General features: G+C 41.5%; 1 protein-coding gene and 1 pseudogene across 2 annotated transcripts; one reads left to right on the forward strand and one right to left on the reverse strand.

Moving 5' to 3' along the window:
* Positions 1 to 325: 325 nt before the first annotated feature.
* On the reverse strand, positions 326 to 1,029 carry HEPN1 (hepatocellular carcinoma, down-regulated 1). The gene is given in 2 exon segments (XM_032285070.1): positions 326 to 925; positions 928 to 1,029. Coding segments are annotated over 2 exon segments (276 nt in total). The 5' UTR covers positions 1,006 to 1,029; the 3' UTR covers positions 326 to 727.
* Positions 1,030 to 5,562: 4,533 nt separating this feature from the next.
* LOC116556087 lies at positions 5,563 to 6,498 on the forward strand (annotated as a pseudogene). Its single transcript, XR_004270824.1, has one exon. The product of XR_004270824.1 is annotated as a 40S ribosomal protein SA pseudogene (transcript).
* Positions 6,499 to 14,949: the final 8,451 nt, after the last annotated feature.

Below are 14,949 nucleotides of genomic sequence, written 5' to 3' on the forward strand. Positions count from 1 at the left end.
TGCCAACCTTGCTCACTGCAAACTCCGCCTCCTGGGTTCAAGCAATTCTCCTGCCTCAGTCTCCCAGGCAGCTGGGACTACAGGCGCCGGCCACCACACCCGGCTAAGTTTTTATATTTTTGGTAGAGACAGGATTTCACCATTTTGGCCAGGATGGTCTTGATCTCCTGACCTCGTGATCCGCCAGCCTCGGCCTCCCAAAGTGCTGGGATTACAGGCGTGAGCCACTGCGCCCGGCTCATTTCTTTTCCCTCTGACCTGGGCCCTAGCAAGGGCAAAGAACTCGAGCCTGCCAGCTTGGCCTCCTCCTAGAGCCTCCCTCAGAGGCATGCCATGCCAAGCATTCTTTCTGTCTCTGTTCCTGAATAAAAGAGATGGATGGGCTTATTCGTTTAGAGAAGTGAATTCCACCTACTCCCCTGGCCCAGAAATCCAGACCAAGTGAGGAATTGTTTTAGCTCATCAAACTCATATCTTCATCCTGGCTTCCTTACAAAATAAGCCTTTCAAACAATCATTGCCCTCAGGAAGGTTGTTGAGCTTCCTCCAGCTGTGAGAACAAGTCCTAATCTCCAGAGAAATGGTGGGGGGGGTGGAGGGGGGGAGGAGGCTTATTGCTTCCCAGCATTTCGGGGAAACATGATCCAACCCCTGGCCTCCTGCCACCCATCTGCCCTGCTCCCACATGCTCAGATCCCAGGGAACAGAACAAGGGCAGACTCCCTAATCACACTAACATCAGAATAAAGAGGCCTGGCCACTGTGTAGCCAGGCTGTGCCCATGCCACCATCTATTGAACAGTTCATAGGAGGAGCAGTAATCTACTGTGTGAGGAGAGAGGGCAATTAAAAAGCTGAAAGAGAAGGAGGCCCTCTGTGTGTTCCGTCCTCTCCTCCTGAATGCCTCCAAGCGTCCTCGCATCCCTGGCCCCTCTCCAACCTCCTAAACTCCAGAGCTGATTCTCCACCATCCCATGGAGCAATTCCAAGACCCCCATTACTCATCACCTCCACACCAGGGCACGTTTTGCATGCCTCTCTCAGCTCCCTGTCCCTAGGCATGTCCCCAGGCTCATTTGAGCAGGTGTGCCTTTGCAGCTCCCCTAAACTTCCCAGGTGCCTCATCCATAATGAGAAAATGCATGTAGGGGAAAGTTTCTCAGGAAAGTGGAAGAGGCAGGACTTGGAGGAGGAGTACCTGCTGGTCAACCTTGAGATGCACAGGTGAAGGTTAGGGTGAGATGAGAGCATGCCACTCCCCGGTGCTGAATCCCTGAGGGGCCAGCTTCCCAGGCTTAAGCCAAATCTGCCTTAAAATGGGGGTGGGGAGGGGTAAGTACAGAAGTGGGGTTTTTTTGTTTGTTTGTTTTTATGTTGTTTTGATCTTCATCTTTGTATTCCTAGCATCTAGCAGAGTGCCTAGCACATACTGGATGCTCAATAAACTTTTGATGAAATGAAATGATAACTTTATTCCACATAAGCAAGGGTAACAAAACAAGCTGCTTAAGTATACCAGTCATTTCCCTTTTTTCTTCTCCTCTTCTTTCACCGCCTTTTACCCTCTTTCCAAACCCCAAAGTACCCATTCCAAAATCACTTATTCATTCATTTACTTATTCAGGTGTTCTTTTGTTTATTCAAAAAACCTGTGTTTATCTACCATCGACTAGGCCCTGTGCTAGACATTGAGGATACAGCATAACTATGTCAGAAAGACAGATCAGTAAACAGATGATTACAATATGGTGTATAAAATGGCAGAGGTAGATACAAGGTGCTCTGGGAGCATGTACATTAGGTGTTGTCAGCAAAGATATCTTGGAGGAGAACAGACCTGAGTTGGGTCTTTCTTAGAAAGACACGTTAGTTAATCTGGTTTTTGAAAGTTTGAGAGGACATGGTCCAAACAGAGGGAGAGGCATGTATAAAAGCCTGGAAGTGCAAGACACAATGGGGGAATTCAGGGTACTAAGCCACAGCATTTGATGAAATTATTTCAGGAAAGAATACAAAGTAGAAAGTGAAGAAAGCAAGAAAGCCGCAGATAGATTTCTGAGGCCATCACTATGTGTAGAAAGGTTAAAAGGACCTCACCAAGAAGGCTAAAAATGCACAGCCAGTAAGATAGGAGAATATTTAGGAGATAATTATATCACACAATCAAAAGAATGACAGGGTTTCAAGAAAAAGGGAGCATTTGGGACTGCAGGGGCTCACATACGAAAAGAAGTTAAAAGTGCATGTTAAATTTGGCAATAACAAAAACATTGAGTGACTTGGCATAAGCAGTTTCAGACAGGTAGTGAGCCAGATTGCAACAGGTGAAAAGCGATGCGTAGAACTTCCCTGCTAAATGCTTGAGGCTGGATGTTTGAGAAGTCTTCCTGTTTCAAAACAACGGTCCTGCTTAAATTATATTTGTTTTGCATTGCTGGTTTCAAGAGATGGGGGCCGGTTTTTTTTTTTTTTTTTTTTTTTTTTTTGAGATGGAGACACTCTTGTCGCCCAGGCTGGAGTGCAATGGTGCAGTCTCGGCTCACCGTAACCTCTGCCTCCCGGGTTCAAGTGATTCTCCTGCCTCAGCCTCCCGAGTAGCTGGGCCTACAGGCATGTGCCACCACACCCTGCTAAGTTTTGTATTTTTGGTAGAGACAGGGTTTCACTACGTTGGCCAGCGGGGCTTGAATTCCTGACCTAGTGATCCACCTGCCTCAGCCTCCCAAAGTGCTGGGATTACAGGCCTGAGCCACCACACCCAGCCAGAGATGGGGGAAATTTTTAAGCAGCCAGAAACAAAACAAAATTTAAAAGCACAGTGAACTCAAAGTACTTAACACTCATAAAATGTGAGATTACCAAGGGAGATGAAGCAAGATGACTGAATAGAACGCTCCACTGATTATCGTCTTCCCTGCAGGAACACCAGATTGAACAACTATACACACACACACAAAAAAAAGCACCCTCATAACAACCAAAACTCCAATGAATGATCACAATACCTGGTTTTAACTTCATATCACTGAAAGAGGCACTGAAGAAGGTAGAAAAGACGGTCTTGAATGGCTGACACCACCCTTACCTCATCACCCAGCAGCTGCCAGATGGCACAGAGAGAATCTCTGCACTTGCGGGAGGGAGAGTGCAGCCATTGTGGGACTTCGCGTTGGAACCCAGTGCTGCCCTGTCACAGTGGAAACAACACCAGCTTGGGTACCAGCACAGCTGCAGAACTCAGCCAGCACCCACAGAGGGAGCATTTAGACCAGCCCTTGCCAAAAAAGAATTATACATCCCAGTCGTGGGAACCTGAGTTCCAGAAAGACTCACAACCATGCATTAAAGTGCTCTGGGTTTCTAAATAACTTGAAAATCAGTCTAGGATACAAGGACTGCAATTCTAGGGGAACTCCTGATGCTGTGCTGGGCTTGGCATAAAGCCAGTGGACTTGGCAGGGGGCATATGAGCTAGTGAGACAGCAGCTGGGGCAGCCAAGGGAGTGCTTGCATCATCCCTCTGCCAACACCAGGCCTCACAGCTTACAGCTTTGAAAGAGACTCTTTTCTTTTGCTCGAAGAGAGGAGCAGGAAGAGTAAACAAGACTGTGTATTGCAGCTTGGATTGATATCCAGCTCAGCCACAGCAGGATAGGAGGGCACAAGACAGAGTCCTGAGTCTCCCATTTCAGGCCCCAGCTCCCTGACAACATTTCTAGGCACCTTGGGCCAGAAGGGAACCCATTGCCTTGAAGGGAGGGACCCAGTCCTGGCAGCATTCAGCACCTGCTCACTATAGGGCCCTAGGTTCCTGAATAATTTGCAGTAGAACCAAGGCAGTACTTGCCATTGGCCTTAGGTGAGACTAAGAGACATGCTGGCTTCAGGTGTCACCAAGCACCTTTCCAGCTGTGGTGGCTATGGGAAGGTGCTCCTTCTGCTTGAGAAAAGTAGGAGGAAGGGTAAAGGGGACTTTGTCTTGCAGCTTAGGTACCAGTGTAGCCACAGTGGGGTAGACAACCAAGTGGGCACTTGGGGTCCCCAGTTCCAGGGTTTGGCCCTTGGATGACATTTCTGGACCTGCCCTGGGCCATAGTGGAGCCCACTGACTTGAAAGGAGAGCCCTATGCCAGGCAGCCTTCACAGGCTGACTCAAGAGCCCTTGATCCTCAAATAAACATCAGCAGTAGCCAGGCAGTACTCATGGGCCTGGGGCAGTGGTGGCCACAGGGAGAGACACCTCTGCTTGAGGAATGGAGAGGGAAGAGTGGGAAAAACATTGCCTTGGGCTTGGGTGCCGGCTCAGCTGCAGTAGAACAGAGCGCCAGGTAGATTCCTAAACTTTCTCATTCCTAGGCCCTGGTTCCCAAGTGGCATCTCTGGACCTGCCCAGGACTGGTGGATACTTGGCACCCTGAAATAAAGGATACAAGTCTGGCTGGCTTTGCTGCCTGCTGACTGTAGAGCCTTAGGGCCTTGAGTGAACATAGGTGGTAGCCAGACAGTGGTTACCACAGGCCTTTTGTGACACCCGGTGCTGTGCTGGCTTCATGTCTAACCCAGCACAGTCTCAGTGGTGGTGGCCACAGGGGTACTTGTGTTATCCTTCTTCCCAGCTCAGCACACACAAACAGAGAGAGAGAAAGATAGGAGAAAGAGAAAGGAGAGAGAGAGAGACTGTTTGTTTTGGAGAAAGAAAAGAAGAGAATAAGAGTCTATGCCTGATAATCTGAAGACTTCTTCTAGATCTTATCCAAGACCATAGGGTGGTATCTCTTCAAGTTTGCAGGAGCCACAGTGTTACCGGGCTTGGGGTACCCCCTAATGCAAATACAGCTGCATTCACCAAAATCTAAATCACAACACCCAAGTTCCTTTGAATACCTAGAAAGGCTTCCCAGGAAGGAAGGGTGCAAACAAGCCCATACACCAATGAACATCCACAAGCATCAAGACCATTCAGGAAATATGATCTCACCAAATGAACTAAGTAAATCACCAGTGACTAATCCCAGACAGACAGAGATATGTGCCCTTTGAGACACATAATTCAAATGGCTATTTTGAGGAAACTCAAGGAAATTCGAGATAACACAGAGAAGAATTCAGAATCCTACCAGATGAATTTAACAAAGAGATTGAAATAAAAGAATCAAGTAGAAATTATGGAGTTTAAAAACTGCAACTGAAATACTAAATAATGCAGTAGAGTCTGTTAATAGTGAAATTAATCAAGCAGAAGAAAGAATTAGTGAGCTTGAAGGCAGGCTATTTGAAAATACACAGTTATAGGAGATAAAGAAGAATAGAAGAGAATGAGAGTATGCCTATGCTATCTAAAAAATAGCTTCAAAATGACAAATCTAAGAGTTCGGGGCCTTGAAGAGGAAGTAGAGAGAGAGATAAGGGCAAAGTTTATTCAAAGGGATAATATCAGAGAACTTCCCAAACTTAGAGAAAGGTTATAGAACACTAAGCAGATTGCCTTTCCGCGCTACCTGCTGAGGGCTCCAAACGGCGTTTTTCTGGATTCCCATCGTAACTTAAAGGGAAATTTGCACAATGTCCGGAGCCCTTGATGTCCTGTAAATGAAGGAGGAGGATGTCCTCAAGTTCGTGGCAGCAGGAACCCATTTAGGTGGCACCAATCTTGACTTCCAGATGGAGCAGTGTATCTATAAAAGGAAAAGTGATGGCATCTACATCATAAATCTGAAGAGGACCTGGGAGAAGCTTCTCCTGGCAGCTCGTGCCATTGTTGCCATTGAAAACCCTGCTGATGTCAGTGTTATATCCTCCAGGAATACTGGCGAGAGGGCTGTGCTGAAGTTTGCTGCTGCCACTGGAGCCACTCCAATTGCTGGCTGCTTTACTTCTGGAAACTTCACCAACCAGATCCAAGCAGCCTTCCGGGAGCCACGGCTGTTTGTGGTTACTGACCCAAGGGCTGACCACCAGCCTCTCACGGAGGCGTCTTATGTTAACCTACCTACCATTGCTCTGTGTAACACAGATTCTCCTCTGTGCTATGTGGACATTGCCATCCCATGCATCAACAAGGGAGCTCACTCAGTGGGTTTGATGTGGTGGATGCTGGCTCGGGAAGTTTTGCGCATGCGTGGCACCATGTCCCGCGAACACCCGTGAGAGGTCACGCCTGATCTCTACTTCTACAGAGATCCTGAAGAGATTGAAAAAGAAGAGCAGGCTGCTGCTGAAAACTCTGTGACCAAGGAGGAATTTCAGGGCCAATTGGACTGCTCCAGCTCCTGAGTTCACTGCTCCTCAGCCTGAGGCTGCAGACTGGTCTGAAGGCGTGCAGGTGCCCTCTGTGCCTATCCAGCAGTTCCCTACTGAAGACTGGAGTGCCCAGCCTGCCACGGAAGACTGGTCTGCAGCTCCCACTGCTCAGGCCACTGAATGGGTAGGAGCAACCACTGAATGGTCTTAAGCTGTTCTTGTGTGGGCTCTTAAACAACATATAAGATTCATGGAAAATAAACACCAAGTTTAAAAAAAAAACAAAACAAAACACTAAGCAGATTTAACCCAAATGACACTAACTCAAGACTTTCAATAATCAAACTCCCAAATGTCAAGAATAAAGAAAGGATTCTAAAAGTAGGAAGAGAAAAGAAACAAATAACATATACTGGAACTTCAGTATGCCTGGCAGCAGACTTCTTAGCAGAAGCCTTACAGGCCAGGAGAGAGTGATCATATTAAACTGCCAATGGAAAAAGAACTTATATTGTAGAATAGTATATCTGGTAAAAATATTATTCAAACATGAAGGAGAATTTAAGACTTTCCCAGACAAACAAAAGCTGAGAGATTTCATCAACACCAGAGCTGTCCTACAAGAAATGCTACAGGGAGTTCCTCAATGTGAAAGAAAAGGACATTAAAAAAATAAGAAATTATCTGAAGGCCCTAAAATGCAATAAAATATATTTTTTTAAACAGTCACAAGATTGAAGCTGTAATGAAACATTTCCCAGTGAAGAAAAGCCCAGGACCCAATGGCTTCACTGCTAAATTTTATTAAATATTTAAAGAAGAACTAATACTAATTCTACTTAAACTATTCTCAAAAGCAGGAGGAGGAAATACTTCCAAACTCATTCCACCAGGCCAGCATCACCCTGATACCAAAATCCAACAACGATGCAAAAAAGAAAAAAAAAAAAAACTAAAAAAACTTACAGGCCAATATCCATGATGAACATTGAAGCAAAAACCCTCAACAAAATAATAGCAAATCAAATTCAACAATGCATTAAAAAAATCATTTATCATGACTAACTGGGATTTATGCAAGGATGTTTCAACATATGCAGATCAATCAGTGTGATACATCATATCAACAGAATGAAGAACAAAAACTTTATCATCATTTCAACTGATGCTGAAAAAGCATTTGATAAAATTCAACATCCCTTTAAGATAAAAATCCCTTTAAAAACTGGCTATAGAAGGAACATACCTTGACACAATAAAAGTCATATGACAGACCAACAGCTAGTATCATACTGATGTGGAAAAACTGATAGACTTTGCCCTAAAGAATGCCTTCTAAAAAGAATGCCCACTTTCACCACTGTTATTCAAATTAGTTCTGGAAGTCCCAGTTACCGCAATCAGACAAGGAACGAAATAAAGGGCATCCAAATTGGAAAGAAAGAAGTCAAATTATTCTTATTTGCAGATGATATTTGGTCAAACCCAAGGACTGCACACACACACACACACACACACACACACGCACGTGCACACACACACATACACACACACACACACACACACACACAAAACTATTAGACCTGATTTAAAGATTGAGCAAAGTGACAGGAAGCAAGATCAACACACAAAAATCAATGACATTTCTATATACCAACAACAAACAATCTGAAAAAGAAATCCATAAAGTAATCCCATTTACAATAGCTACAAATTTTTAAAAATCTGAGAGTTAAGTTCGCCAAATAAGTGAAAGATACTTACAATGAAAACTGTAAAACACCAATAAAACAAATTGAGGAGGACACATAAAAAAGGAAACATACTCCACATTTGTGGATTGAAAAAAATCAATAGTTTTAAAATGTTCATATTATCCAAACAATGCAATCTGTATCAAAAATATTAATGACATTCTTCAGCCAAAGCTATCTTGAGCAAAAAGAACAAAACTGGAGGAATCACATTACCTGATTTCAAATTATAGTACAGAGCTATAGTAACTAAAACAGCATGGTACTGGCATAAAAACAGACATATGGATTAGTGGGACAGAATAGAGAACCCAGAAACAAATCCATTCATCTACAGTGAATTCAATTTCTACAAAGATGCCAAGAAAATACATTGGGGAAAGGACAGTCTCTTCAATAAATGGTACTGGGAAAACTAATATTCATATGCAGAAGAATGCAGCTAGAATCCTATCTCTCAATATATATGAAAATCAAATTAAAATGGATTAAAGACTTAAATCTAATGCTTCAAACTGTCAAACTACTAAAAGAAAATATTGGGGAAACTCTCCAGGACATCAGACTGGGCAAAGATTTATTGAGTCATGCTTCATAAGCACAGGCAACCAAAACAAAAATAGACAAATAGGATCACACCATGTTTTAAAAAAAAAAAAAAAGAAGAAGAAGACCTCTGTACAGCAAAGGAAACAATCAGCAAAGTGAAGAGACAACCCACATAATGGGAGAAAATATTTGCAAACTGTCCATCTGCAAAGGATTAATCAGTAAAATACATAAGGAGCTCAAACAACTCAATAGAAAAAATATCTAATAATCCAATTACATGGGCAAGAGATCTGAATAGACATTTCTCAAAAGAAGACATATAAGTCCCAAACAGGCATATGAAAAGGTACTCAACATCACTGATCATCAGAGAACTGCAAATCAGAACTACAATGAGATATCATCTCACCCCAGTTAAAATGGCTTTTATACAAAAGACAGGTAGTAACAAGTGCTGGCAAGGATTTAAAGAAAAGGGGCCTCTCATACACTGTTGGTGGGAATGTAAATTAGTACAATCACTATAAAGAACAGTTTGGATGTTTCTCAAAAAACTAAAAATAGAACTACCATAGAATCCAGCACTCCCACTGCTAGATATATTCTTTCCTTTCCAAAAGAAAGGAAATCAGTATATCAAAGGAATATGTGCAATCCCATTTTACTGCCTCACTATTCACCATAGCCAAGATTTGGAAGCAACCTAAGTGCTCATCAATAGATGAATAGATAAAGAAAACGTAGTACATATACTACACATACACAATGGAATACTGCTCAGCCACAAAAAAGAATGAGATTCTGTCATTTGCAACAACATGGATAGAAGGACAGAGGTCATTATGTTAAGTAAAGTATGTCAGGCACAGAAAAATAAACTTCACGCATTCTCATTTATTTGTGGAAGCAAAAAATGAAAACAATTGAACTCATGGAGATAGAGAGTAGAATGATGGTTACCAGAGGCTGAGAAATGTAGTATGGGGTAAAGGTGGGGAAGTGGAGATGGCTAATTGGTACAAAAATATATTTAAATATAATTAATCCTATCCGATATTTGATAGCACAACAGGGTGACTACAGTCAACAATAATTTATTGTACATTTTAAAATGACTACAAGAATATAAGTGGATTATTTGCCTAAAGGATAAAAACCTTTATAGGTGAAAGGTAAAAACCCATTAACCTGATGTGATTATTACATATTGTATGCCTGCATCAAAATATCTCATGTACTCCATAAATATATACACCTACTATGTACCCACAAAAATTAAAATCAAAGAAAATGTGAGATAATCCAGGGGCAAATATTTGTATCAGCATTACAATGGAAGACTAGAATTTGGCAAATGGCAAAGTGAAGTGTGTTACACCATTTTTGCATTGCTATAAAGAAATATCTGAGGTTGGGTAATTTGTAAAGAAGAAAAGTTTAATTGGCTCATGGTTCTGCAGGCTGTACAAGAAACAGGGATAGGCGTCTAATTCTGGTGAGGGTCTCAGGAAGCATACAATCGTGATGGAAGGTGAAGGAGGAGCCAGCACATCACATGGCAAGAGCAGGAGCAAGAGAGACAGGGAAAGAGATGCTAGACACTTAAAAAAAAAAAAAACCCACAGATCAACATAATTTGTGAGGACAGCACTCAGCCGTTTATAAGAGACCCACCCTTATGACCCAAACACTTGACACCAGGTCCCATCTCCAAAACTTGGGATTACATTTTCATAAAGTTAAGCTTTCTTCCCCACCCAAATCTCATCTTGAATTGCAATCCCCATAATCCCCACGCATCAAGGGAGAGACCTGGTGAGAGGTGATCGGATCATTAGGACGTGTCCCCCATGCTGTTCTCGTGACAGTGACGAGTTCTTATGAAATCTGATGGTTTGATAAGTGTCTGACAGTTCCTTTTTCACACACTAGCTGTCTCTCACCTGCTGCCATGTAAGATGTGCCTCTTCCCCTTCCACCATGATTGTAAGTTTTCTGAGGCTTCTCTAGCAATCCGGAACTGTGAGTCAATTAAACCTCTTTTCTTTAAACATTATGTAGTCTTGGGGAATTCTTTATAGCAGTGTGATAACTGATTAATACACATTTCATCATGAGATTTGAAGTAGATGAACATTCAAACTATGTCATGAGAGAACAAAATTAGTTTGAAAACTTAGGCAAAATGGAAAATTGTCAAGAAAAATATGTCATACCAAGACTGACTCAAAAAATAATTAAAATATTGACTATTGTTATTATTAAAGAAGTTGTGCCAGGAAAAAATTAAAATCTTTCTATTAAATAAATCAACTTAAATGTTTTTTTCAGGTGAGTTCTACCAAACATTCAAGCCACAGATATTTTCCATCATATACAAAATTTTCCAGGAAATTTAAAAAGTGTGAATACTTTTGAACTTATCCTATGAGGTTGGTGAAACCCTGATATCAAAATGAGGCAAGGACAGTAAGAGGAAAAAATCAGGTCAATTTCATGAATATAGATGCAAACCATTCTAAACAAAATATAAGCAAGCAACTCCAAGAATGTTTAAAACAGGTGTCTATCATGACCAAACTCTATTTTTGCCAGGAATGCAAAAATAATTTAACATTAGCAAATTCATAAATATCATTTGCCACATTAGCAGATTAAAGGAGACAAACTATCTCAACAGATGCCCAAAAAAGCATTTGTAAACTTTAATACTTAATTGTGATTAAGAGCTCAACAAACTAGAAGTAAAGGAAACTTTTAAAACCTGATAAATAGTATCTATAAAAGCTAACAACAAACATCAGTCTTAATGGTGAAACACAAGAAATAGTCCTTTTAAAATGAAGAAGTAAATAAAGACGCAATCACTCTTATTCAACATTGTACTGATAAAGTGAGAAAAAGAAATAGTATAAAGTTTGGAAATAAAACAAAACTGCCACATATTCAGATTATATGATTTTCTACATGGAAAATTCAAAAGAATCTACAAACTATTATTATTATCAAGATATCTCAGTTCTTTATTTCTCTGTAACAAACCACCCCAATATTGCATGACTTAATAGCATTTCATTTGTTTGCAGTTCTTTGTGTCGGCAATTCGCCTACTCAGGTAGACAATTTATTTGCTGGTGCTGCCTGTGGTCACTATATTATCTAGGGATTTGAACTGGAGCTGGATGCCTTAGATAGCCTCACTCACGTGTCTGGTGATTGATGCTGGCTGTTGGCTGAAGAGTTCATCTCTGTTCTATGTGGCTAACCCAAGCTTCTTCACATGGCCATGTTAGGAAATGCTTCAATAGGGAAAAGCAGAAGCCGCAAAGCTTCTAAAGGCTTAGTATTGGAAGTTCTTTGGTATCACTTCCAATATATTCTGCTGGCCAAAGCAATTCACAAGGCCAATTCAGCTTCAGGGGTCTGCGAAATAGGTTTTCTGCTTCATGAGAGAGGAAAAAAGCATTGTAAAGGGATAAGCATCAGGATGGTAGGGATTATTGCAGCTATTTTTATAGATATTCTGCAACACAATATTTAACAAGTTAGCTAAGAATACATTTAGCAAACTATGTGTAAACTCTGTATAGTGCAAATTATAAAACTTTATTAAAATACATTAGAAGACCTAATTTAAAAAGAGGTATACATGTTCCTGAATATGAAGACTTAAATGTTATTTCTTTCTATAGATTCAAACAATTCCAATAAACATTTCACAATATTTTCAAAGAATTTAACAAGCAGAAGGCCCAAGAATAGCCAAAATACTCCTGAAAAAGAAAGGAGGGAGGAGAAACACCCTACCAAATAGCAAAACTTATTATGTAGCTCTGGTAATAGAGAAAGTGTGGTATTCATGCAGGAATAGACAATAGACTAATGAAGCAAGCTATGTATACATAATCATTTGATGTATGACAGAATCATAGCAGGTCACTGGGACTAAGCAGTGAATAGGGCTGGGATAATAGGTTACCAACTGAAAAAAATTGATCCCTACCTCAAGCCATATAAAATAATCAATTAGTGATAGTTCAAAACTTTTAATGTGAAATGTTTAAATTTTTAGAAGAAAATATGCAATAATATATTTACTTTAGTGTAGATGAAGTTTTCTTTAAAAATAGAAAGAATACACTAAATATAAAAATAAATTTTAATAAATATATCTACAGTAAAATTAGCAATTGTTATTTCATAAAGAAATAAAATATGAGACCAAACTTGTTTTCGCAACATCTTTAATCCACAGAGAATTATTACCCAGACCACATAAAAACTCCTAAGAGTTATTGAGAAAAAGACAAATAAGCAATAGAACAGTGGACAAAAGGTAGAAGTAGATATTTCCCAGAAGATAAAACCTAAACAGTGAGTAAACCCTTGGAAAGATGCTCAGCTTCATTATTTTTTAACCAGGCAATGCCAATTGGACAGCTATAAAATATCATTTCTTCTACTAGACTAGCAAAAATTAAGAAGTCCACCAACTGCTCTGAGGATGTGGCTCAAGGACATTGGTAGAATTGACTTGGAAAACAATCTGTTAATATCATCTAAAGTGGAATATTTGTATGCCTCAAGACTCAGATATTCTACTCCTAAGTTTATTTTCTAGAGAAACTCTTAAACACTTATACTAGGGGACATATAAAATAAAGATTCAGAGCAGTACTGTTTATAATAGAAAAAGAAGATAATCACGTAATATACTACATAGCAAGGAAATCATCAAAGACATTCTTCTGCAAAGAATCATTTTGTGTCCTTGCTTTCCAACAGCACTCAATTTAGAGTGATGCCTCACTTGCCTGGACCCTCCTCAAAATCACACAATCAAAGCCCAAATCCTAGAAGAGGTTCTTTCTAACAGCCCTCTTACGGAGACATTCCATAGTTCTCCATGGCATGCACTCTCTCAAGCTACAAGAAGCAAACCAACTTGCTCAACAATAGGTATGTTCCCGGTGGTCTCTGACTGGACAACACAAAGAGCAGTAATTGATCTCCCCTTCTTCCCGGACATGTGAGCAAATGGTTAAATATTGATGTCAGCAGCCATTGAAATCTCCAACTGGGCAATGTTTGAGCTAGGTGTGACCCATAGTCATTGGTGTTGAGAAAGTTGAGAAAATGTAGAGTTAAGAGTATTAGATGTGATTTTAGATTCCAGACACCTAAAATCACCCATGATGTTGATGGGAACCAAAACTAGGGAATAGAAGCTGTGCCAGTGAAGTGGCCTTAGGATGATTTTTCCAGCCAGCTAAGAGGAGGTCATTATTATCTTCTCTCTTGACCCAATTTCCCTCCAGCTGTTGGTATCTTGGAACAAACATGAGAATTTATAGATTGAGACCAAGCAGACTCAAGCATAGAAGGGGGAAAAAAAAGCAAGAAGGCAATAAGTGTGAGTCTCAAATCCAAAAAGAGTATCAAGGGGTGGTTGGGACTGGCTGTGGCTGTGCTGGTCAGGCATGCTGATCTCAGGACACTCAAGGGACAACTAACACACATCTAGTATTTTCGAGGAACTTCCACATCCACTGTCTGTAAACCTCATGCCGACACTTTACAGATGAGGGAAGTAGGACTCAGAGAGGCTACATGACTTACTCAAGATCTCTCTGCCAATAAGAGGCGGAAGCAGGATCTCAACCTCAGTGTAACTGACTCCAAATCCCACCTGCATTCATCCGTTTTTCTCCATTGGCTTGGCCAGAAGGAGAAGAAGCCAGGAGCCAGAGATGAAGAGAAATTTCCTCTGAAGGTTTGCTCAGAAGGGCACCTGGTGTTTCCCCTCTCTTCTCCCTCTTACAAACAACTAAAGGGGAGTTAGAAGACACAAAACACTAGGACTAGGGGTGAAGAAAGGCACTGCTTAAACTGGTCACTGGGACTACACATCACCAGGGCCACAGAACAGAGCTTCCCTGAAATAGCAACTGGAGGCGGCGCCCACCAAGCCATATCATCCCCTTGACTCATGCAGTTGGCTCTTCCTTAGTTTGTGGAAATGAGACAATGAGGATGCGGATGTACCAGATTGCTGGAAATGAGCCCTGCGGTCTCTGGGAGCCATCCAGACATACCCTACTGTTGGGAAGTCCCCTCGGCCACCGCTGCAAGTCTCTCTGAGTGCCCTGGTGAAAGAGTTCTAGTGTCCTGCAGGAACAGCTGAGGAATCGGCCCCTCCAGTCACCTTCAGGTGTTAGCACTTGGCTCTCCAGAACCTGGGAGTATGGCAAGGGTGTGCTGAAGGTGATCTCCAGGCACAGGGCATGTGACCGTGGGGCAGGGGCCATTCCTCAGGCTACGGGAGCCCCCTGGGGCTCTCTCCCTGCGGTGCACACCGACCGTCTCACCTCTGCATTCTCACCCTGCTGAGGACAGAGCTAGT

This window comes from Sapajus apella, unplaced genomic scaffold, assembly GCF_009761245.1.
Source record: "Sapajus apella isolate SASKATOON/1434 unplaced genomic scaffold, GSC_monkey_1.0 scaffold16, whole genome shotgun sequence".
NCBI lineage: Eukaryota > Metazoa > Chordata > Mammalia > Primates > Cebidae > Sapajus > Sapajus apella.